The sequence below is a fragment of the Pinus tabuliformis genome, chromosome J (genome assembly GCF_031772625.1).
Source record: "Pinus tabuliformis cultivar Carrire ecotype Pingquan chromosome J, CPIR1, whole genome shotgun sequence".
NCBI classification, from domain to species: Eukaryota; Viridiplantae; Streptophyta; class Pinopsida; order Pinales; family Pinaceae; genus Pinus; species Pinus tabuliformis.
The window spans coordinates 1479577806-1479601945 of record NC_142295.1 but is presented as its reverse complement, the minus strand read 5'-3'; the positions used below and the strand labels follow the sequence as shown (position 1 = coordinate 1479601945).

The 24140-nt window shown below is 42.1% G+C and overlaps 1 protein-coding gene across 2 annotated transcripts in view; it reads left to right on the top strand.

Moving 5' to 3' along the window:
* The window catches only part of LOC149232975 (2-alkenal reductase (NADP(+)-dependent)-like), a 280994-nt gene that overhangs the window by 154482 nt on the left and 102372 nt on the right, over window positions 1-24140 (top strand). For both annotated transcript variants that reach the window (XM_089379619.1, XM_089379618.1), the window contains exons 4-5: window positions 17623-17789; window positions 18282-18364. In XM_089379619.1, coding sequence (XP_089235745.1) covers window positions 17623-17789; window positions 18282-18364 — 250 coding nt within the window. The remainder of the gene's footprint in view (window positions 1-17622; window positions 17790-18281; window positions 18365-24140) is intronic.

The following is a 24140-nucleotide window of genomic DNA, read 5'->3' as shown; positions in this document are numbered from 1 at the left end:
CCTGATCTCCTTCACTTGACCGAGGATGACCGCAGCTAATTCTCAAGTAACATCTTCCTCTTCACGGAAGTATGTTGGTACAATGTCTTCAAGGTGTCTCACATTTCCTTTGTCGTATCCTTATTGGCAATATGTTGGACCACATGATGCTTAACGCCATCAAGGATGATGCATTTCGCCTTGGCCATTGCCTCCTCGTACTTCTCATTATCGGCCGGGTCAACTGAGATAGCCACTATTCTCAAGGCGAAGGCCTTGATACGATGTCTACCTAGAATGGACAGGATCTTGGCCTTTCAAACCACAAGGTTCGACGCCCCGTCCAGCCTGTCCTGATCCCTCAGTCCATTCATGGCTATCTCTCTACTCTTTCAACTCCTCTGAGTCTCTACTTCCCTCCTAGAAGTTCTCTCTTCGACTCCCTCTGAGTTGCTACTTCCCTCCAAGAAGTTCTTTGCTAGACTCCCTCTGAGTCTTGATTTCCCTCCTGGAAATCTGTTTGCCAACTGTCGAGGCGCACCCCTCCGATCTCCTGTGCACGTGCAACACTAATTAGGATTCCTTGGCTAGAAATCCACCTCGGTAGCAACTCCCTCTACCTTGGTTTTGCCCCGTTAGGTACTGTTCTGTCTCGGCAGCAACAACACCCCACCAGCTTCACTCCTCGCAATCTTCCCACAGCTTCCTATGCCCCAGCAACTGAAGCACTGAGCTTCTAGGCTCTGTGCAATCTTGACATTGGCCGAAATACTCCCCTAGCCAACTACGTCAACCCTCCTGGTCTCTGCAAGGCTCTACATGAGCCTTTTCTGCCCTCCTCAGCCTCTGCGCTACCTTCTCTCTGGCCCGAACTGATGACGTAGTCCCTCTGCATCAACCCTTCTTCTGTCACGTTCTACAAGGAGCATCTTCTGTCACTCAGGACAATTGTTTCTGCTTCAGCTGATGCCTTCATCTCTCCTGTGATCTGCAACCACGCTCTGATACCATGTTGAAATTTCTAAGTATTACCTGTTAGAAATTTTATCTGTATTCTTCTGGTTTATTCTCCTACCTGTTAATTACAAACAAGTTATTTAAACATATAAACATCGAAATAAACACCTTACAGTCTCAACCATTTATAGATCAACAACTGAAAGAAATAAAAAACACACAAGTGACATTGTTATGTTTGGACAACTCGTCTCCGGAAAAGCCCAACTTGGGAAAACCGATGCAACAATTTTGAGGGTTATTTATTATGCAATATATCCTTGAGTACAACTGGGTGCCAAACAGGCTCACCCGACAGAGAAAAATAACCGGAAGTAATACCTTTCTATTTGGAAGCAAATATTCGGAAAATCTGCCCCACGAAACTCTCTCCAGCACAACTGAAGCACTTTTCAGCTCTCCTCGCCTCTGTGTCAACCTCAAAACCCTCTACGTCAACCTTCTGAGGCACTGCGTAGCCTCTACAATGTTCTGCGTCACTCATGCTGCCCTCGACGTGGATGACGCAGGCCCTCTGGCCTCTGTGTTGTCTTAGCTAGCCTCTGCGTGGCCTACTCTAGCTTCTATGTCTACCTCTCTGCCTTTGCGCTTGTCTCTCGACACTATCTTTGCCTCTCTGTCTAGTACTCACTGCCCCTCGTGCAAACTGATCACTAATTTGATTTCTCTTAGCAAACCCCGCTCTAGAAAGTCGAATGACTGATCACTCTGGTGTGTTCTCCAACTGACTCTCAAGCCTCATCTTATAGTTTTCCTATTGGTCCTTCAATGGCCGAGATTACATTTCTAATCAACGGCTAAGATTAGATTTGGCTTGATCCATGCCTTTTGGAACCTTCAAACCCAATTTTATATTAATACCCATTAATATTTTATTTTTCTTAAGTTTAGACTTAGGAACTCCATTAAAAATATTAATTATTTTAATATCTCCTAATCCGAGTAGAATCTTCTCAAACCATTTCTGGCTCTTGGATATCTCATGTTCTTTAGCCTTTCCACCATTTTTCATGGCTAGAGAACATCCGATTCCTCCCCAAATAAGCATACATCATGGCCCTAGCTACTTCCACAATAGTCTTATTCTTCCTTTCTGCTACTCCATTCTGCTCCGGATTGTAAGAAGTTGTCCACTCTCTTCTAATGCCCTCCTTAGTGAAAAAATCAATGAAGTCCTTATCGACATACTCTCCACCATTATCTGAGTGCAAAACTTTTATTTTCTTCCCTGTCAGGTTCTCCACCAGAGCCTTGAACTCTTTGAATCGACAGAAAACCTCGTCCTTGGTTTTCAGAAAATAAATCCAAGTTTTCCTTGAGTGGTCATCAATGAAGGTGACGAAGCATTTGGCACCACTAAGAGCTTTAGTGGACATAGGTCTGCAGATATTTGAATGTATCAATTTTAGTACACTCTTGGCCCTGTTTTTACTTCTAGGAAATGTCGCTTTGGCACACTTGCCCAAAGCACATCCTCTGCATACATCATTTCGTTCTGTACTAAGATCCAAAACTCCTGTTACAGTTTTCCTGAGAATTCTTAGAGCCCCATTGTAGGTTTTAACCCTGTACAGAAATTACCTGCATACGAATTCTTAAACAAAGAAAATAAACAATGCGAGAGCATAACCCATAAAACACATATGCACAGAGATTTTTCCCTGGATCCCAAAACCGGGACTACCAGCTTGATTTTTCATTATGTTCCTTTCAATGTTACAATACATATTTATACATGCCGAAGCATCCAATACCATGGACCGAAAACCATCGCGTCCAATACCATGGACCGAAAACCATCGCGTCCAAAAAACATGTGCGAAAATCATGCACAAAACCATAGGTGGGTCCGCCCAACCTAACATATGGTCCAAAACCAAAATTTTCCGGGGCACTGCCCCGGACCCCATAAAGTGGGGTTACGGGTGCCCTTCAAACCACCTATTAACTACGTGGAAAGAATATAACACAACCCAACAATCTCCCACTTGTTTTCTTTCCACAGGGGGCCACAGGAAAGCTTAGTCATTTTTTCAGCCCTGAGATTCCCATTGCTTCTCTACACCAAGAGAACTTCTCAGAGCTCACAGATTTTGTCAATGCATTTGCAGTATTCTTCAAAGTGTCCACCTTTACCAGCAACACCTTTCTGTCTTCTATCATATCCCTCACAAAGTGATACTGAACATCAATGTGCTTTGTCTTTGAATGATAAGCAGGGTTCTTTGCCAAGAAAATTGCACTTTGGCTGTCACAGTCTATTCTTATAGCTCCCTGTACTAACCCCATACTTGAACACAGTCTCTGCAACCAAACTGCTTCCTTGCTTGCATGAGTGGCTGCCATGTATTCTGCCTCTGTAGTTGTAGTGCCACTACAGATTGTTTCTTACTCATCCAACTGACTGCACCTCCAAATAGGTTAAACACATACCCACTTGTAGATCTTCTCTGATCCAGATCTCCAGCCTAGTCTGCATCAACAAAGCCATGAATATCCAACACTCTGTCCAATCCTGGTCTTCCTTGGTAGCACAAACCATAATCACTAGTGCCACGCAAATACCTGAAAACCCGCTTCACCGCTGTCCAGTGCTCCTTCCCAGGTTTTGACATAAACCTGCTCAATACTCCCAATGCATGTGCAATGTCTGGTCTAGTACAGACCATTGCATACATCAGGCTACCCACTGCACTTGCATATGGAACACGGGACATGTCCTCTTCCTCTTCTTGTGTCTTGGGACACTGTTCAACAGATAACCTCACACCTACAAGAATAGGAACCTTCACCGGTTTACTATCCTGCATATTAAACCTCTGGAGTATTGTCTCGACATACTTCCTCAAGTTTAACCAGAGCTTCCTCTTTGACCAATCTCTTTTAATTTCCATGCCCAAAATATAGTTTGCAGCACCAAGATCTTTCATGTCGAATTTGGAGGACAATTGGGTCTTCAAATCCTGGATAATTTCTTTGTCATTTCCAACTAGCAACATATCATCCACATACAAGACCAGATAAATAATACGGTCACCAATTAATTTAAAATACACACAATGATCTGCTTTGCTTCTGGTGAAGCCAAGTCCCCGTATAAATGTATCAAATTTCTGATACCACATCCTTGGTGACTGTTTTAACCCATATAGAGACTTCTTTAACTTGCATACCAGTTCTTTCTTACCCTTCACCGCAAAGCCTTCAGGTTGCTTCATGTAGATTTCCTCTTCCAAATCCCCGTGAAGAAATGCTGTCTTCACATCCATCTGTTCTTCCTCAAAATCAAAAGCAGCAGCAACAGATAAAAGTATTCTAATAGAAGTTACCTTGGCAACAGGAGAAAAAATATCACCAAAATCAATTCCCGGCACCTGGGAATAACCTTTTGCTACCAACCGAGCTTTGTATTTCTCCACGTTTCCTTCTGCATTTGTCTTCTTCTTGAACACTCATTTGCTGCCAATGGGTTTCCTTCCAGCCGGCAACTCCACCAGATCCCAAGCCTCATTTTTGTGCAAAGATGCCATTTCATCGACCATGGCCTCTTTCCAGAGTTTTCCATCCTCTGAATCCACTGCTTCCTTCACAGTTCTGGGATCATTATCAGTAACAGACAAAGCAAAATTTGAACTGAAAGCAGATGGACTATACCTTTCTGGCTGCCATCTTTCTCGAACTGATCTTCTCACAGCCGGAGTTTGTGGCTCTTCATCTTCTGATTCCTCCTCTGCTGCAGAGTCTGATTCTTCCTCCTTTGGCTCAAACTCTATCTTCTCAGGTTCCTTTGGTTGGACTTTATGTTGAATAACATCTTTTAGCTCTTTGAACAACACATCTCGGCTGTACACAACCTTCCGTGTGACTGGGTTCCAAAGCTTATAACCCTTTAAACCATCCTTATACCCAATAAAGATGCACTTTTCAGATTTACTATCCAACTTGGTTCATTTTTCCTTTGGAACATGTACATATGCATCACATCCAAATACCCTTAGATGTGAAAGAGAGGGTTTCTTACCAGTCCATACTTCTTGTGGAGTCTTATCCTCCAACGCTGATGAAGGTGATCTGTTGATCAGGTAACATGCAGTATCCACCGCCTCTGCCCAGAATTCCTGTCCCAACCCGGCACCACTGAGCATGCTTCTTGCCCTTTCCATCAACGTCTTGTTCATTCTTTCTGCGACTCCATTTTGCTGAGGTGTATATGGAGTAGTCTTCTGTCGTGCTATACCACACTTCTTACAAAATTCTTCAAATTCCTTGCTGCAAAATTCTCCACCATTATCTGTCCTCAGCACCTTTATCTTCTTCTCTGTCTGATTTTCCACCAGAGCCTTAAATTCTTTAAACCTGTCAAAGACTTCAGATTTCTTCTTAAGAAAATATATCCATGTATTCCTTGAGAAGTCATCTATGAATGATACATAGTACACAGACTTACCCAGTGATGGAACCTTCACAGGTCCAAACACATCACTGTGCACAAGCTCTAATATCTGTTTCGTCCTCTTACCACCAGAGGGGAAACTCACTCGATTTTGCTTCCCATATACACAATTTTCACAGAAATCAAAATCCAGAGAGCTATTATTCATACCTTCTACCATACCTTTACCATGAAGTATTCGAAGACCCTTCTCTCCAATATGTCCAAGCATTTGATGCCACAACATGGTCTTCTCTCCAGAGACCACTAGATTCTCTACTCCATTTTCAGGAACCATAGAACTATTGCACCCATCAACAACAGTGCTACCTTGCAGCTTGTACAGAGTTCCAACCCGAACTCCCCGCATTAATATCAGTGCTCCTCGAACCATCTTGCAGGTATCTTTCTCGAACACCGTCTTTACACCTGCATCATTCAACTTGCTTACAGAAATCAGATTTCTGGCCAATGCAGGAATATGTAGAACACCCGGAAGTGTTCTAACCCTTCCACCTTGCAACTTCAACTTTACTTTTCCCCGACCAATGATTCTAGCCTTCCTATCATCTCCTAAGAAGACATCACCACCATCGTATTTCTCATACTCACAGAACCACTCTCTATGGGGAGTGAAGTGAAAGGATGCACCTGAGTCAATCAACCATGCCTCATGATCTACATGTGTACTTGAAGAAGCCAAGTACACATCCCCACCTTCATCTGAGGTGGTTTTCGCCTCTGCAGAAGGAGCATCATCAGATCCCTTTCCTTTATCAGGAGCTTTAGATTTACAATCCCTTCTGAAGTGCCCTTCCTTTCCGCATTTCCAGCACACCACCTTTGTAGGTTTTCCTGGAGATTTAGATCTCCCTCTAGATTTAGATCTCCCACTCGATGACTTATTTTTGTTTCTGTTCTGGGACCGTCCTCGTACAGAGAAGGCATCACCATTCTGGTTGTCCATATTTTTCCGTCTCATCTCCTCCGTTAGCAAGGCTGAGACTATTTCATCAAACTGCAAAGCAGTTGCATTGCTACCTATTGCAATAACCAGACTATCCCACGAATCTGGTAGAGAACACAACAGACTGATGCACTTATCTTCATCTGAAATTTTAATATCAATAGATAATAACTGACTTACCACAGTATTAAACGCATTCAGATGCTCTGTCACCGAGTCTCCATCTTTCATCCTCAGGTTATACAGCTTTTTCCGCAGGAACAGTTTATTCACCAGAGACTTAGATTGGTACAAAGTCCCTAACTTGACCCACAAAGCCTTTGCCGTAGCTTCCCCTGATACATTCAGCAATATTGAATCCGAGACACACAATCGTATTGTGCTCTTTGCCTTCTGATCCAACTTCTTCCATTCTTCATCGGTCACTCCCGATGGTTTAGTACCCGGATCTACCGCGATCCACTGATCTTTATCCACCAACAGATCCTCCATCTTGAGTTTCCACAACTCAAAATTCTGACCGTTGAACTTCTCAATCTCTATCTTTCCATTGCTCGCCATCTTCTTTCACCACCAGAATCGATCTCGCAGATCTCCCACTGAACAGGGTCTACCACAGGCCCGAGCGAAACCCCTCAACATCAAAGGCGTCCCCTTGAAGCCAAAATGTTAAGTTCTGGTATGTTCTATGCTAGAGCAATTTATTTTCATTTTCACAGTTAGCAATCACATCAGCATTACGATAAACTGCAGATAGAACATAAATATAAAACGCAGAAGACAAGCCAAGACAAGAGGACACAAGATGTGGCGCGAGCCAGGGACAAACCCCACAATGTGTGGGGAAACCCTTTGATCAAATCTTCTTTTATCTTCAAAGTTCAGCAAAGAGAGAGAGAGAGAGTACATATACATCATAAGTCAAAACTTTGACTTGACAAGATAAGAGAAGAGATCTTCATCATGAAGATGATATAATGAGGTTGCAGATCTGAATCTCTGATGACAAGGACTGCAGATCTAAACTTAGGTGACGACATATTTCTTCAAGGTGATTTCATCACCGTACTGCATCCAACCATGCTGCATCCAATCATGCTACATCTTCCAGAATGCTGTCCTTTTCCGGCAGTACTAGCTGTCGCTGCTATATGAGCTGGTGCATCAAACTTCAGTTCTCTTCCTTTATTCAGTCATGCTCCAAGTTGAGGTTTCAGTACTGCCATACTTGCAAGACTGATTTGCGCAACCCTTAACACAATCTATGCTGCTGGCTATGGCCTGTGGCTTAGCCCAACAGCAAGTAAGGTCTACATATTGACTCAATACACAACAACCTTGCCTCCAAATCTGTTGTCCCACACTGCCCTTGACTGTTCCTAGTTAGGGCACTTTAGCACACTGCAACAGCCCTCAAACAGTCCATGAACAGTCCTCAAACAGCCTTCAATACCTGTGGCCCACCTTAGTGTGATCCCTCTACTTCTACGCTGGAGATTAGGGCACAATACAGCCCCAAAACAGACCCACGCAAGTGTTTAGCTGTGGTGGTATGGCCTGCGGCCTACCACACAGCCTACCTGTAACTTACGTTCTGCCCAAACAGAGTTTTCAACGTGCCACAACAGACCTGCCCTACTCCTTACCTAACTCGGCCTCCCAGCAAGTGAGAACAGACTTCAATACCGCTGAAGTGTCCTCTGCCTGAAGCCCAATCTAAGGTAAGAAGTTAGAGTTCCTTTTCCGTATAAGGTCTAACCATGAACAGCGTATAAGGTCTCTGTTTGCTGTGTGGATCATCCTTATAAGCCTGCGGCTTACTGTGGTAAGGGCATCATCTTTTGCTGCGTATTATGGTCTCCTCAATGGCTGTGGATCTAGCCTTACCCAAGCCTTCCTTTGTTGCGGATAGGGCCTTCCCTTTAGCTGCGTATGCGGCCTCCTTTACTGCGGCCAGATCTTCTTCAACTGCGTACAGGTGTTTCTCCTTTCAACTGCGGCTAAGTGAACTTAGTTGACTGCGTCTAGGGCTCTCATAGAAAACCCTTTCCACTACGTCCTCCTTGAGAGAGGACAACCCAAACAAGTGGAGAAGAGAGATCATATGAAGAGTGTTCTCAAATGACTTCAAATCCTCCTCTATTTATACTAAAAACGAGGAGGTTGAATAGACACGTCGACTGGGCTTCTAGAGCCTACATAAGAACTGGTCGGCTTGACTATAATTACATAAACAAAATAAATTCATATCTCCATAAATACTTATCGGAATCGGATGATCTTTGGATCAATCCTACACCTCTCGACGAGAGGGATCCAATAAAAATATCAGCTGCCATAAATAAGCCGACCCACATGGAGTTTGGCCCTAGTTGCCAATTTAACACTCCCTCTCAACTAGGGAGAACTCCATCCGCTGATCCATATGTACGACTGTACTATCTCTGCCATTAGTGCCTTGCACTACTCTGCCTAGCTCTGCTGGCTCTGCTCAGCTCTGCTGGCTCGGCTCTGCTCTGCTCAGCGCTGCTGGCTCTGCTAGCTCTGCTCTGCTCAGCTCAGCTCTACTGGCTCTGCTCTGCTCAGCTCAGCTCTGCTAGCTTTGCTCTGCTGGCTCTGCTCTGCTCTGCTCATCTCCGCTGAACTATGAAGAAGAAGAATTGATCGAGAATGAGTCATATCATTCTCCACTGACCTGAAGTCAGTCTCAGAGTGCATACCACTAGTCCCAGACCAGTCTCAACTGACCCGAAGTCAGCTTCATAGTAAGTACCACTCCTACCACTGGTCCCGGACCAGTATCGCAGTCTCAGAGAGTGTACCACTGGTCCCAGACCAGTCTCAACCGACCCAAAGTCAGCGTCATAGTATGTACCACTCTCACTGGTCCCAGACCAGTACTGCACTGACACGAAGTCAGTCTCGGAGTATGTACCACTGGTCCCAGACCAGTCTCAGGCTTCAGCCGACCCGAAGTCAGCGTCATAGCATGTACAACTCCTACCACTGGTCCCAGACCAGTATCATTGATCCCAGATCAATGGAGGAAATCCTAGCGTAGGGAGTACGGTAGATACAACGATGAGTCCATCGGTATTACTATGGTCCCTAACTTCATTTCCCTGCTCATTGATCAGATGAGAGGTACTTCCCATGAGTCCCAGACTGCATGGGTAGGAAGCCTCGACAGGAGAACTTAATCAATCCTGTCCTCACAGGAGAACACATCAATCCTGCTACAATCACCATGGAGAACACATCAATCCAGGCTGCCATGGAGAACACATCAATCCAGGCTGCCATGGAGAACACATCAATCCAGGCCTCACAGGAGAACTAATCATCCTGTTACACAAGAGAGCGAATCATCTTGTCCCACAAGAGAGCGAATCATCTTGTTTCAGTGCGCACCACCAGGGGAGGGTGAGTCACCCTGTGGTCGTATGTTGCTCCAGTAGATTCTGTAAGCCCCACAGAGCTCCCAGAGCTCAATGTATGCAACATGCAGGACCCTTTTACAAAGGTCTCTTGATGACTCCAAGTCATTTAGGAAAATCACAAATTTGATCTTTCCCCTGGGGCTTTAGCGACCTGTATATCATCTCAGAGCGATGGAACCTCCTTGCTCATCGACTTTCCATATCCCAGATAAGGCAGTATCTGATGTCTGTCCGCTGGAGCAATTGTCGAATACGGAATTCCTCAATAATTGAATCCCACCTCTGGTTGTCACAGAGAATCACAGTGGTATTCATCATGTGTACAAACAGCTCACTGAAGAGCTTCAGCAACCAGACTACCTCACAGAAGGCCATACTATCAGCAATGTATTCTGCCTTGGTGGTGCTCAGAGTCACCGACTTCTGCTTCCTGCTCATCCAGGATATCGAGGTAGATTCCAAAGAGAAACAGCACTGAGAAGTGCTCTAGGGATCCTCCATACTGCCTGCCCACTCATCATTCGAATAATCATGTGGTTTCATATTTCCGGCAGTGTATCTCAATTCATGAGAGATTGTGCCCTGAAGATATCTCAGAAGATTCTTGGCACCAATCCAGTGAGGCTCAACCAAATATGAGCTCACCATGCTTACTGCAACACAGATGTCCGGACGGAGGTTCTCCAAGAACATCAATGCGAATGAGTTTATGAAACTCAGAGGCATTTCCCAAATAAGGTCTGACATCACTACCATATAACTTCTTAAAGTTAAGATCCTTGAGGTAGTCACAGGCTTGCAACTTATCTTTCCATATTCAGAATCCAACTCCCTCTGTCTCCTATAAATGAGAGGGACTGCACCTGTCAGACATAGGTGCCAGTACGAGAGGTTTATCATCCACAACCTTCAAGTAATGGTTTGGATCGGTTTCACTCCTAGTGAATCTCAGCTGCATTAGACAGCTATCAATCCTCTCATACTACGCCCGAGGTGTTTTTCTTCAAGCCATAGAGGGCTTTCTTCCACCTGTATACATGAGTCTCAAACTCCTCGGGTTGTTCCAAACCTGTGAACTTGCTGCATGAGGGGAATGGTCCCCTTATAATATTTTCCTTCGGTACATTTCAAACATGTACCTTCATGCTTCTTTTTTTTTTTTTTTTTTTTTTTTTTTTTTTTTTTTGAATTCAGGCATCCTAGTCACCATCTGACTCACAGACCTCCGGTGTTGAGTCAATGGACATGGTCCCCAGTGGACTTCCTCCAACTTGATACAACCCTGAACTCAAAAACATATTTAAAAGATCTATTTTCAAACACGTACCTTTTCATCGATAAGTGCCACTGTGTAGCCTTTGACTTCCATTTTCGAGATGGGCATCAGGTTCGATCAGGTACATAAAAGAGATTCAGGGGTTCCTTGCTTTTGAGGAAGAGTCGACCATTTCCTTGATGACCTGCATTACCAGTCATTCTTTTGATCATGGAAGATGTCCCAGGAATGATTGTTATCTTCATCAAGAGATGTGTCTCTGCCATTCAGACACTCCTTCGCATAACGGCTGAACTTATTTCAACAAGGCATCCGCCTTTCCTTCCACCCTTAGATCCGAACTTCCCAATGAAGTGATCTTAAGATGGACCATCAGAATCTTCCACTGCGCCATTCTAATAACATTATCTGCTTTGACTTCACCCTAGGTGAATTATGAGGAACCCATTGTTCCTTCTGTCTTGTCCCAACTGTCTTCGGTGATTGCTCTTTCACTCTTGCTTGGGCATTGTCTTCACCTCAGCTCCGATACCATGTTAAGTTTTGGCATGTTCTATGCTAGAGCAATTTATTTTCATTTTCACAGTTAGCAATCACATCAGCATTACGATAAACTACAGATAGAACATAAATATAAAACACAGAAGACAAGCCAAGACAAGAGGACACAAGATGTGGCGCGAGCCAGGGACAAACCCCACAATGTGTGGGGAAACCCTTTGATCAAATCTTCTTTTATCTTCAAAGTTCAGCAGAGAGAGAGAGAGAGAGTACATATACATCATAAGTCAAAACTTTGACTTGACAAGATAAGAGAAGAGATCTTCATCATGAAGATGATATAATGAGGTTGCAGATCTGAATCTCTGATGACAAGGACTGCAGATCTAAACTTAGGTGACGACATATTTCTTCAAGGTGATTTCATCACCGTACGCATCCAACCATGCTGCATCCAATCATGCTACATCTTCCAGAATGCTGTCTTTTTCCGGCAGTACTAGCTGTCGCTGCTATATGAGCTGGTGCATCAAACTTCAGTTCTCTTCCTTTATTCAGTCATGCTCCAAGTTGAGGTTTCAGTACTGCCATACTTGCAAGACTGATTTGCGCAACCCTTAACACAATCTATGCTGCTGGCTATGGCCTGTGGCTTAGCCCAACAACAAGTAAGGTCTACATATTGACTCAATACACAACAACCTTGCCTCCAAATCTGTTGTCCCACACTGCCCTTGACTGTTCCTGGTTAGGGCACTTTAGCACACTGCAACAGCCCTCAAACAGTCCATGAACAGTCCTCAAACAGCCTTCAATACCTGCGGCCCACCTTAGTGTGATCCCTCTACTTCTACGCTGGAGATTAGGGCACAATACAGCCCCAAAACAGACCCACGCAAGTGTTTAGCTGTGGTGGTATGGCCTGCGGCCTACCACACAGCCTACCTGTAACTTACGTTCTGCCCAAACAGAGTTCTTTCAACGTGCCACAACAGACCTGCCCTACTCCTTACCTAACTCGGCCTCCCAGCAAGTGAGAACAAACATCAATACCGCTGAAGTGTCCTCTGCCTGAAGCCCAATCTAAGGTAAGAAGTTCGAGTTCCTTTTCCGTATAAGGTCTAACCATGAACAGCGTATAAGGTCTCTGTTTGCTGTGTGGATCATCCTTATAAGCCTGCGGCTTACTGTGGTAAGGGCATCATCTTTTGCTGCGTATTAGGGTCTCCTCAATGGCTGTGGATCTAGCCTTACCCAAGCCTTCCTTTGTTGCGGATAGGGCCTTCCCTTTAGCTGCGTATGCGGCCTCCTTTACTGCGGCCAGATCTTCTTCAACTGCGTACAGGTGTCTCTCCTTTCAACTGCGGCTAAGTGAACTTAGTTGACTGCGTCTAGGGCTCTCATAGAAAACCCTTTCCACTACGTCCTCCTTGAGAGAGGACAACCCAAACAAGTGGAGAAGAGAGATCATATGAAGAGTGTTCTCAAATGACTTCAAATCCTCCTCTATTTATACTAAAAACGAGGAGGTTGAATAGACACGTCGACTGGGCTTCTAGAGCCTACATAAGAACTGGTCGGCTTGACTATAATTACATAAACAAAATAAATTCATATCTCCATAAATACTTATCGGAATCGGATGATCTTTGGATCAATCCTACACCTCTCGACGAGAGGGATCCAATAAAAATATCAGCTGCCATAAATAAACCGACCCACATGGAGTTTGGCCCTAGTTGCCAATTTAACACAAAACAACTCTGATACCAAATGTAGGTTTTAACCCTGTACAGAAATTACCTGCATATGAATTCTTAAAAAAAGAAAATAAACAATGCGAGAGCATAACCCATAAAACACATATGCACAGAGATTTTTCCCTGGATCCCAAAACCGGGACTACCAGCTTGATTTTTCATTATGTTCCTTTCAATGTTACAATACATATTTATACATGCCGAAGCATCCAATACCATGGACCGAAAACCATCGCGTCCAAAAAACATGTGCGAAAATCATGCACAAAACCATAGGTGGGTCCGGCCAACCTAACATATGGTCCAAAACCAAAATTTTCCGGGCACCCCATAAAGTGGGGTTACGGGTGCCCTTCAAACCCCCTATTAACTACGTGGAAAGAATATAACACAACCCAACACCCATGATGCAAATGTACCATGCTTCTGTTCCATAGTTTGTTCAAATCCTGGTCTCCATAACTGCCTATCAACGCCTTTGGTGATTCTAGCTATAATCTGTACAACCTGTTACTTTTGATCCCGATCTGCACTTTCTTTTTCTAGCTCGGGTGTTTGACATATACTTTCTCTTTGATGAAGAAAACGTCATAGCCTTTGCCTTGAAGTTGCGATACAAAAAGTAAGTTCATCCCCAGTCCTAGTACATGCAACACATTGGTAGCACGGAACTGCTCTCCCGTTTTTGTTTGAAAAACTATGGTACCCTTCCCTACTAGAGTAGACTTTGCCTTATTCCCCATGGTGATGTGAAAATTCGTTCTTTCCTCTTGATAATCTAAGGAACATTCCCGAATTCATTTCATATGCCAGAAGGCTCCACTGTCTATATACCATACCTCTGATGATGCAGAGCTTGTCACACAAGCAACTTCTTCTTCCAAGTTGGAATCCAACATAGAGAAATCGAAATTACTGTCTCTTGAGCAATTTTTTGAAAATCTATGCGAGTCTCTTGATGTAGATGCCTCTGTATCATGGTCTCGACTCATAATTGATTTTCCTGTCCTATCTCTGATTACTTCCTCTGATACCATGTCAAAATTCTATCACTGTAACAACTGATTTTTTTTACCTACTTATTTTCCAATAAGTTATTTACAAAAACATTCAAGTAAATATTAAAATAAACTTTGCTGCAGATATCACACCATAATACAGAAACAAATACATGCACAAGAATCAAACACATCAACACATATATTTTGGACAATTTTCCCCGGAAAAACCCAATGCGGGAAAACCGGTGCAGCAAAGGAAGATTTTATTATTAAACAACTTTTCTAAGTACACTGGGTGCCAAACTGGCTCACCCGACAAATATAAATTCTCCGGCACCTCTCCTAGGCTTAGTGTCAGACCAGCTAGCCTCTACACAGCTCCCAGACCCTCTGCACCAACAATTTGCCTCTTTGTGTCAGCATTGAGCCTCTCTGCGTCACCCACGCAGGCCCTTTAGTGACTACGCAGTCCTGCTGCCTTTGCATCTCCCTGAGTGGCTTTGCTTCTGCCTTTCTGACCTCTGCGCTGATCCTCTAGCACCGCACTTGCCTCTTAGCTCCGTACTCACTACCTCTTGCTGCAATCCAGACCTCTAGTTCGAATTTCTCAGCAATCCCCGCTCCAGGAATCAAATTGACTTGTCTTCCTCAGTATCCAACTGACACTCAAGCCTTCTCTTATATTTTTCCTGTTGATGAATCAACGGCTGAGATTAAGTCCCTAATCAACGGATAAGATTAAAATAGACTTGATATTCGTCTCTTAGAAGCTTCTCATCCTTATCTCTATTAATACCCATTAATATTTTTATTTTCCTAAGTTTAGACTTAGGACCTCATTAAAAATATTAATCATTTTAATAACTTTTCATCCGGATGGAATTTTCCAAAATGATTTCCGAGTCTTAGAGATCTCATGCTCTTTAGTCTCTCCACCAATTTTCATGGCTAGAACACATCCGATGCTACCCCAAATCAACATCTGCCTGTGTGTCTCCAAATGATCCTCAAGCCTTCTCTTATACTTTTCCTGTTGATGAATCGACGATCGAGATTAAGTCTCTAATCAATGACTAAGATTAAAACAGACTTGATCCTCGTCTCTTAGAAGCTTCTCACCCCTCTCTGTATTAATATCCATTAATATTTTTGTTTCCCTAAGTTTTGACTTAGGAAACCTATTAAAAATAAAAATGATTCAATAACTCCTCATCCGGGTCGAATTTCTCCAAACAATTTCTGGGTCTTGGAGATGTCAAGTGCCTTATACTCTCCACCAAAATCCAAGGCTAGAGCACATTCGATGCTACCTAAAATCAACACTTCTCTTCTTACCTCTCCCTTCCTTGCAGTTGTTTTCTCCTCCAACTCCAGTGCCTCCAAATCCACCTCTAACCAATCAGGGACCGAGTCCATGACAAGCCTCTTAGTCTCAACCGTCCATGCAACATTGGTGTCAATATGGTCCATTGAAATGACTTCCACGTCGAGGGTTTTCAGAAGTTGTCTCACCCACAATCAGGTAAATTGCCTCCTCTTAGGTATTGACAAACACCTCATCTTTCCATAGGCACGAATCACAAAGGTTAGAGTGCAAAATGAGTGGAAAAATTGTCCTTTTCCTAAATTATGCGCGGCCTGGCACCTTACTCATGAGTTTTTGGATAAACTCCTGATTTTATCCCGAGTTTTATGATTAAATCACGATTTTTTCATTTTTGAAAAAATTGTGAAAAACTCAGCTGATAAAATCGGCGAGCTGAAAAAATCATGACTTCCTAATGTTATCACGATTTTATCGAGATTTTTTCCACAGAAGTTAGGAGATTAGGGTTTTGGATTTGGTCATAAATCAAGCATCTAAAAGAAGGGCTAGGCTAAGGGAGAACACACACAAGACATCTTGAGCACAAGACATAGTGAGAGTGAGATCTCGATTCTTTGTGTTTTGGTGGACAAGGACTTCCATTCAAGTGTGTTGGGTTTGAGGAAGATGCAAGGAGTTCCAAGGGAGATCTAGATCAGCCAGGAGATATATTAAGGACATATCAAGGGCTTGGTTAGCTGGATCAGATCTAGGTTCATTGTTGTATATGTAAATTCCTTAGACGGCCATCTTCCCAATAAGGGAGCTCGAGTAGGTTATGAGTTATTAATGAACTGTTTGATTGAGAAGAAAATTTGTGTGTGCTTATGTGATTGAGATCGGTTGTTTAATTTTCTTACACCGTTTTGGTTTTGTTAAGATCCCAGTTGTTCTTTTATTTAGTAGATCTGTAATCTGCTAGGTAGTACATTGCCAGGGTGTTAGGTTCAAGGAAATTTTAACACTTAGTGCAAATATGTTGTTGAGAATCACGTTAGGTCATTGTTTGTATTTGTCAATTTTGTAAAGAATAGGGAAGTATACAGTTGTTAGGTGAAGACTTTTTGTTGATCAAAGATGCCAAGGGGTTAAATACAGCCAGCTATTTGGATTTTATTTCTTTTTAAGTTTCTGATGAAGAGGATGTAAATAGCATTGTACGTACCCTTAAGGTGGTTCACAGACACTGGGTGGCCGCTATATCCACGGGAAAATCCAGGCAGATCAACCCGAAGGGATCTATCCACTGGCCAAACAAGCAAGGCTTAACCCCAAGGGCATCGAGGAGATTTGACTCCATGACCTCCCAACTGGCAAGGTACTTAGCATTGCCTGTTTATATGTAGCCAAAATTGTGAATTTGAACATAGGCCTTCCTTTGTTGTTGCCTTTTTCACGCTTGCTGTGTGTTTATTAGTGCATGCAGGGCCCTTCTAATTGGTGCACTTGGTCCAATTTACATCCATCTGATTATGGCCTTTGAAATCCCAACTCTTTCCTTTTGTGAAAAACTTAAATATGGTTCCCTTCTGCTCTTATTTTGTCCTTGTTGGGCTATCTTGGCTATATGCAGTAACATTTTTTTGTCTAAAACATGCACTTGCTTTGAATCTATAGTTCAGGTTGGAATCTTTCTAAATGAATGCTCAACAATAAGCTTTAAAACCTGTTAGAAATAACCTTTCAGTTTTTGTCATGCACTGTATCAGCTGGAGGTCTCATGTTTAGTTATTTATGACAGTTCTTTTGATTTTATAGTTTTCTCAACTATAACTCAACATACTTGTTCAAGGTTGATATCTTCAGAAAATTGTCGCCATTTTCAGATATTTTTTACCATCAGCAACTTTTATTATTAGCTGTTAATGCAAAATACGTTGCAGGAATGCCTGGATTCACAGCATATGCTGGTTTTTATGAGGTGGGCTCCCCTAAAGCGGGTGAAAAGGTTTTTGTTTCTGCGGCTTCTGGAGCAGTTGGACAGCTTGTTGGACAGTTTGCAAAGTTGCATGGGTGTTATGTTGTTGGGAGTGCTGGAAGCAAACAAAAGGTGATGATTTACTAATTATCTAATTGTGTGTTTGTCCATTGTTTGAAATTGAATGGCCACATCATTCAATACGGTACATTGGCATGGGAATTATCAAATATCCATAATTAAGCCATATACATTAAGTAATAAACTTCATTACTAGACACTTTCGTGCTATATCAACCCTGGATTCAACATTCAGTTAAAGCACATTCAAATTTAAAAGTGTGGATAATAGATAATCTGAATAAGGAATAGTCTTGCCAATTTGTACGGTCCTTCAGTTGTCCAAAATTAAAGGTTCCCATTAGTTCTTGTGGCACAAGGAATCACAAGTTGAACTATCTATGACCAAGCAGACATTATTTAGAAGTAGAGCACATTATAAGACTAGATTTACATTGTGTCAGCAAGATACCTAGAAAGCCACAGAAAACACATTCAGACCTAATGGGCATGAATGATGTATCTGCACATTATCCCAACTTCTTTTATTTTGGTGTCATGCAGGTGGAGTTGCTGAAAAATAAACTAGGCTTTGATGATGCATTCAATTACAAGGAGGAACCAGATTTGAAAGCTGCCCTTGAGAGGTCAGGCATTTTTAAAGTGATTCATCTCATAGCTGACTTACCATACTTGTAGGTTAATCAAAGGGGATTGCTAACTTTTCAGTTTCTTTGACAGATGTTGATATGGTTCAGATAACTAGCCTGGTTTCTTGCTTTTCCTTCCAAAATTTGTGTTTATTGATTCATATTTTTGTAATAAAAATAAGATAAAAGTACTGGCAAAAATACTTGAGATATCATCTGTATAGATTTTTTTTTCACCTGCACCAGGGAAAGAAACTTGCTTGGCAAGATGATCAACATTTGGATTTAAAGCATATAGGTGTGCATGCATAGCTACCAATGTTCATGGGTGTGTAATTTTACCGAGTTTGGTGTGCAATATGTGGCTGCATCACTTGTAATCTATACACAATATGTGCTTATGTTACAGTCTTCATCGCATTGTGTATAAATGGAGGTATAAAATTGCTGGAGAGTGATCAAGTTTAACTACATCTCCTATGGTTACAATAAAATATACATATTTAGGTGTGATGAAACCTCTGTCCACTACTTAGACTTGTATATTTGATAAAGTATTAGTTTAAGCTCACATAATGATAGTGTTACGAACATTGCAACTCGGATTAAATCCGCGAGGGTCCGAAATTGGAAAAATTCGGTAAAAATTGGCAAATACAAAAAAAATATTTTTTTTTTCAATTTTTTTAATATCTAAAGAATCCACAACATAAATAAATGCATTGACACATAAATATGAAAAGATAACTAATATATAAGATGTGTAATATCATGTCTAGTGCTACATCACACATAACAATGAATCATGTCCTTAATAGTACTAAGTCGGGTGTTAGTTTTTGTAGCATTGGAGGTGTTCTAGTCTCAAAACTTTCTGGAGAGGGTAAAACACATGAGATTTCCATAATCCAGAAATCTTTTCTGGAAATTCCACCTAGAAGTGTCTCAATTAGATTATTAGCCTATTTTTTAATATTTACTAAGTCTAAACTTAGGAAATCTGGTTAATTAATCATAATTAATTGAGATAAGGTGTGAATCATCTAGAAACTCACATAAATCGACAGAGAATTGATCTGGGCCCTTGATTAAGTTTTAATCTTGGCTGTTGGAGGTCCAATAGAAGATTATAAGAAGAAGTCGATGGGTAGATGGAGAACATACGTATGAGAACCACAAAGAGTTTGATTTCCTTGGAGAGTTTGATTTTCCAGAAAGGCAGCAGTGCTGGAAGAGTTTGGGCTTCAGTAGGCAAGCAGAGACTTAAAGGGGTAGGGACAATGATCCAGAGGAAGTTTTCCAGATTTGAAGAGGTAGCAGCAAGAGGCCTAATTATTCCCAGTGAGGCATCGCAGAGGATTGCATAGTCAACTTCAGAGGGAAATTTGATTTAGCTGTGGGAAAAATCGATCCAGCTTGCATGTAAGGCTCTGAAATATTTAACTAGAAATGTAAAGTTTTAAAACATAATATGTGTTTTCTTCAAACCTATTTGCAACTTAAATGGTTTATCCAACATTCATATAACTGAATTACTCAGTTTGGTATGGAGTACCTACCTGTATTTCGGCGGTTGATGATGCCTCATACTGCTCCCGCTTCCTGCTTCTCTTACCAAAAGACCAAAACCACCCAGCCAAACTAAGCATAAACTCGATACTCAGTCCAGTAAGCTTCTCCATTGAAGTAGACTGTTCCCCCGTGCCCAGAAACCTCAGATCAACCAACTCTCCTTCTGTTGGTAACTCAAGTCTGCAAAGATCCGTCCTTCTTCAGTATCCCCTTCCTTTGTTCTCCCTTCTTCCTCCGGACCCCCTCCAAAATTCATCTCTCTGGTTTATATATTGTTTCTTGGTGGTGGCCGCCCTTCCACCAGCAGCCCACTGCTTTGCCTCCTCGTGACACCCTTCCATGTCACGTAATAAATCTATTTCTTTTATGATTTAATAAAATACTTCTTTTTAATATAAAGATCCTAAGGTTATACTAAGTACCTTACCTTTAATTAATTTATTATATATTCTTTTTAATCATTTTATTAATTTATTAATATAATTTTATTAATAATCTAAAATATATAATTATATAACCATCTTTTAGGATTTAGCTTAATTTTTAACATTTATCTTTTATAATTATTTTTACGTTATACATTTTAAATTTATATTATTGGTATTGCCCATTAATCAAGACGCATTAAGCAATATAGATGTTGATGGGTGAATATAACTTCTATTCGAAGGAGTATCATGATATTTAATACTTATAGTTAATTTAGTATATAAATACTAGTGCGGTGCATGTGACACATGCATATGTAGTTATCATATGCATGCATCGTATGCCTGCTATTATTCTCGTGTTCTCTGTATTATAGATAGGTCGTTACATTTCAGAGGCCTGGAAAATCTTCCAAAAGGTCGAAGAATCATTTTCCTCAACAGAGACGGGAAAAACGACTTGGTCAAAGGCAATTCCGGGCTAGTTGTCAAAGGGTCTATGCAAGAAATGTGCAAAATTATGTGTAGAGGGTCTAGGAGGATGAGTTTTTTGAGACACAGTTGTGTTGGGGTTGCTTGTGGAAGAAGGAAAATTTCCTTAGATAATTTTGGCCAGATTTTCTTGTTGTGGATTGCCAATTTTTAGGCATCCAGATTGTACTTAGAATTTCACTACTGCATAATAATAAAAACTCTTAGTTGTTGCACCGGTTTTCTCGCATTGGGTTTTTTTTAGGACATTTATCCAAAAATAAATGCGTTAATTTTTATGTGTGTGCTAGAATATTTCTCAGTTTCCAATTTATCTTCTGCACAATTTAATTTGGTGAAAATTGCAGTAGAGAATTATTCATTTTTTGTGTGGGAAAAAAATTGTTAAATTAATTAACAATTAGGAGAATAATTTCCAGTCATTGCAATAGGATTTCAAGGGTGAAATTTTCACATCCCGAGTCCCAACTCAGCCTCAAATTATCAACAAACAATATAATAATATATCTCATATCATGAGTCATAATATCATATACAATGAAATGAACCAAATAAATAATACTACTAATTTCCTCTGCCCCTCTTGCGAGAGAATGTAACAACTTTCCCTCTAGATGAAGAAGGCGTTGGGGCTGGAACTGGCCGTGGACTCTGCTGTGCTCTAGAAGTTGAAGAACTAAGAGCTATAGGAGGTAGACCGCGTCCTTTACTGGTGACCATGGTAGGTGGTTTCACCTCCTCCTCCTGTTGCTCCTCTTCCTCCTCCTCCTGTTGCTCCACTACCTCCTCCTCTAAACAATTAGGGGTCGACTCCATGATAGGCCTCAGCCTCAACCTTCCATGCAGTAGTAGTGTCAATCCCATCCAATGAGATGGCCTCCACATCAAGTGTCTTCTCTGTGAAAATTCCTGAATTTAACACATCAGAAACCCTACTGCAATTACTAGTTTACCATCTTCTACTTGTTCTTTACATTAACAAGTTATTTAATTTCATAAACATCGAAGCAAACACTATTTCAGCCTTAAAAAATCTACAGATCATGCACTGAAATAAAGAGAGACAATAACACAAGGGACAACGTTATTTTTGGACAATCATCCCTGGGAAAACCCAATTCGGGAAAACCGATGCAGCATATAGAGGTTTTGTATTATTAAGTAGATTTCGTGAATACAACTAGGGTGCCAGAAATGGCTCACCCAACAGAGAATATCCAAGGCAGTAATACCTCTGTCCAGAGACAACTATTCTAGAAAATCAACAATCGGATGATCAAACCCCACATTGACTCCGGTTGTTCCCTATGCTAGACAGTGAAAGCTGCTCCAAGCACTGCTCTAGAAGTGTGTCACTCCTCCAAGAGTTGCGTCACCCTCTCCTAGCTTAGAGTCTACTGATATGCTCCTAGTCTGCCCCCAGAATCTCCCCAACGCTGCCTCTGAGGCCCAAGTCAGCCTCTGCATCTCACTGCGTCAAATTTATGGCCTCTACATCAACCCTTCTAGGGCCTGCGCAGTCTCTCCCGACACTACACTACCTTTATGCTATGTATTCTTCAGCTTTGGATGAAAATCCCTTGGTGAACTGCCCCTCGTTGCAACTTTGATCACTAACTCGATTTCCTCAGCAGACCTTGCCCCAAAAAATCGAATTCTTTGATCAAGTGGTGTATCTCCGACTAACCCTCAAGCCTCCTTTTATATTTTTCCTATTGAGTCTTCAACGATCGAGATTAAGTCCCTAATCAATGGCTAAGATTAGAACTGGCTTGATCCTCGTCACTTAGAACTTTCTCACCCATATTTTATTAATACACATTAATATTTTTATTTTCCTAAGTTTAGACTTAGGAACTCATTAAAAATATTAATTATTTTAATAACTCCTTAGCCGGGTGGAATTTCTCCAAACGATTTCTGGGTCTTGGAGATCTCATGTGCTTTAGCCTCTCCACCAATTTTCAAGGCTAGATCACATCTGATGCTACCTCGGTCCTTTGTGTTGATGCTTGGCCTGCTGCCCCACATCCACTGCACTGTTTCTTCCTATACTGCTGCCCATGACGCTTGCACTGCCACTGGTACATCGGTACTGCAACTCCCTCTCAAAAAATGTTGCCCATGTTGCCCATAACACTGCCATTGCTAACTTTTGCACTGCAACTCAGTGACTGATAAGTAACTGAATTCACCCAAATAATGACATCTTGGTTAGTCTGGAAACCTCATGATGTTGAAGCTACCTTTGTTATCATGTGCTCCCTCTGCTCCCATTGTGCTGCTGCAACCTCCTTTGTGCCTCTTGCACTGTTGCAACCTCCACTGCACTGTTACAGACTTCCGCACTCTAGCACTGCCTTGCTACTCCATCACACCTTGCTCCACCCGACACCTATCATCATGCTACTACCTTTAAGGGCTCCCGTAGCTGTATGTGATCTAAGAGTTTGGGCACCTCAAGGATCCTGCCCTCCCTTCTGTAGTCCTCTCGACTACAGCTCCAAGTCTACCCACCTCTTCTCTAGAGGCACATGAGCACTCATGGCACAATCGTCATTAGTCTCGACATCCTTCTTCATCTTTGCTGGAGTAGCCTTTGAGTAGAAAGCTTCTCCCTTGCCTTTCTTCCTGGGGCACTGAGAGGCATAATGTCCCAGCTCCCCACAGTTGAAGCACTTGACCTTGGAGATGTCTTTCTTCTTCCTCTTTTGTAGCCCTTGTTGTCCCGTTGATGCGAGAGTTGCATCCTCCTCCTCCTCCTTCTTGATTCAAACTCCCTTACCGCTACTCCCTGCCTTGGTCAATCTCCTGAGCTCTTCTTGTCGAAGAGCTGCCCACATCTCCTCCCAACTGGGGAGAGTTTCTCTACCCAAAATGCTTTGGACAAACGTCTCCCACTCCTTAGAGACTACATTCAGGGCAATCCTGACCATGAACTCTGGATCTGGTGTAGACCCCACAGAAGTAAGCTGGTCGTGAATCCCTTGCAACCTGAGAAGGAAGGGATCTATCTCCTCTCCTTTCTGCATCTGATATTGTCTCAGTTTATTTTCTAATAGCATCTTCCATTGCATGGAAGAGCCCTGATACAAGGTGGTCAGGGTCTCCCACATCTCCCTTGCTGTGTTCTTCTCAGCAATGTGTGGTACTACATGATCTTTGACCCTGTCAAGGATCATGCACTTGACCTTAGCCTGGGCCTCTTCATATTTCTTCAATGGATTAGCATCAATAGATTCAGCAACAACCTTCAAGGCATAGTTCTTGATGCGATGTTT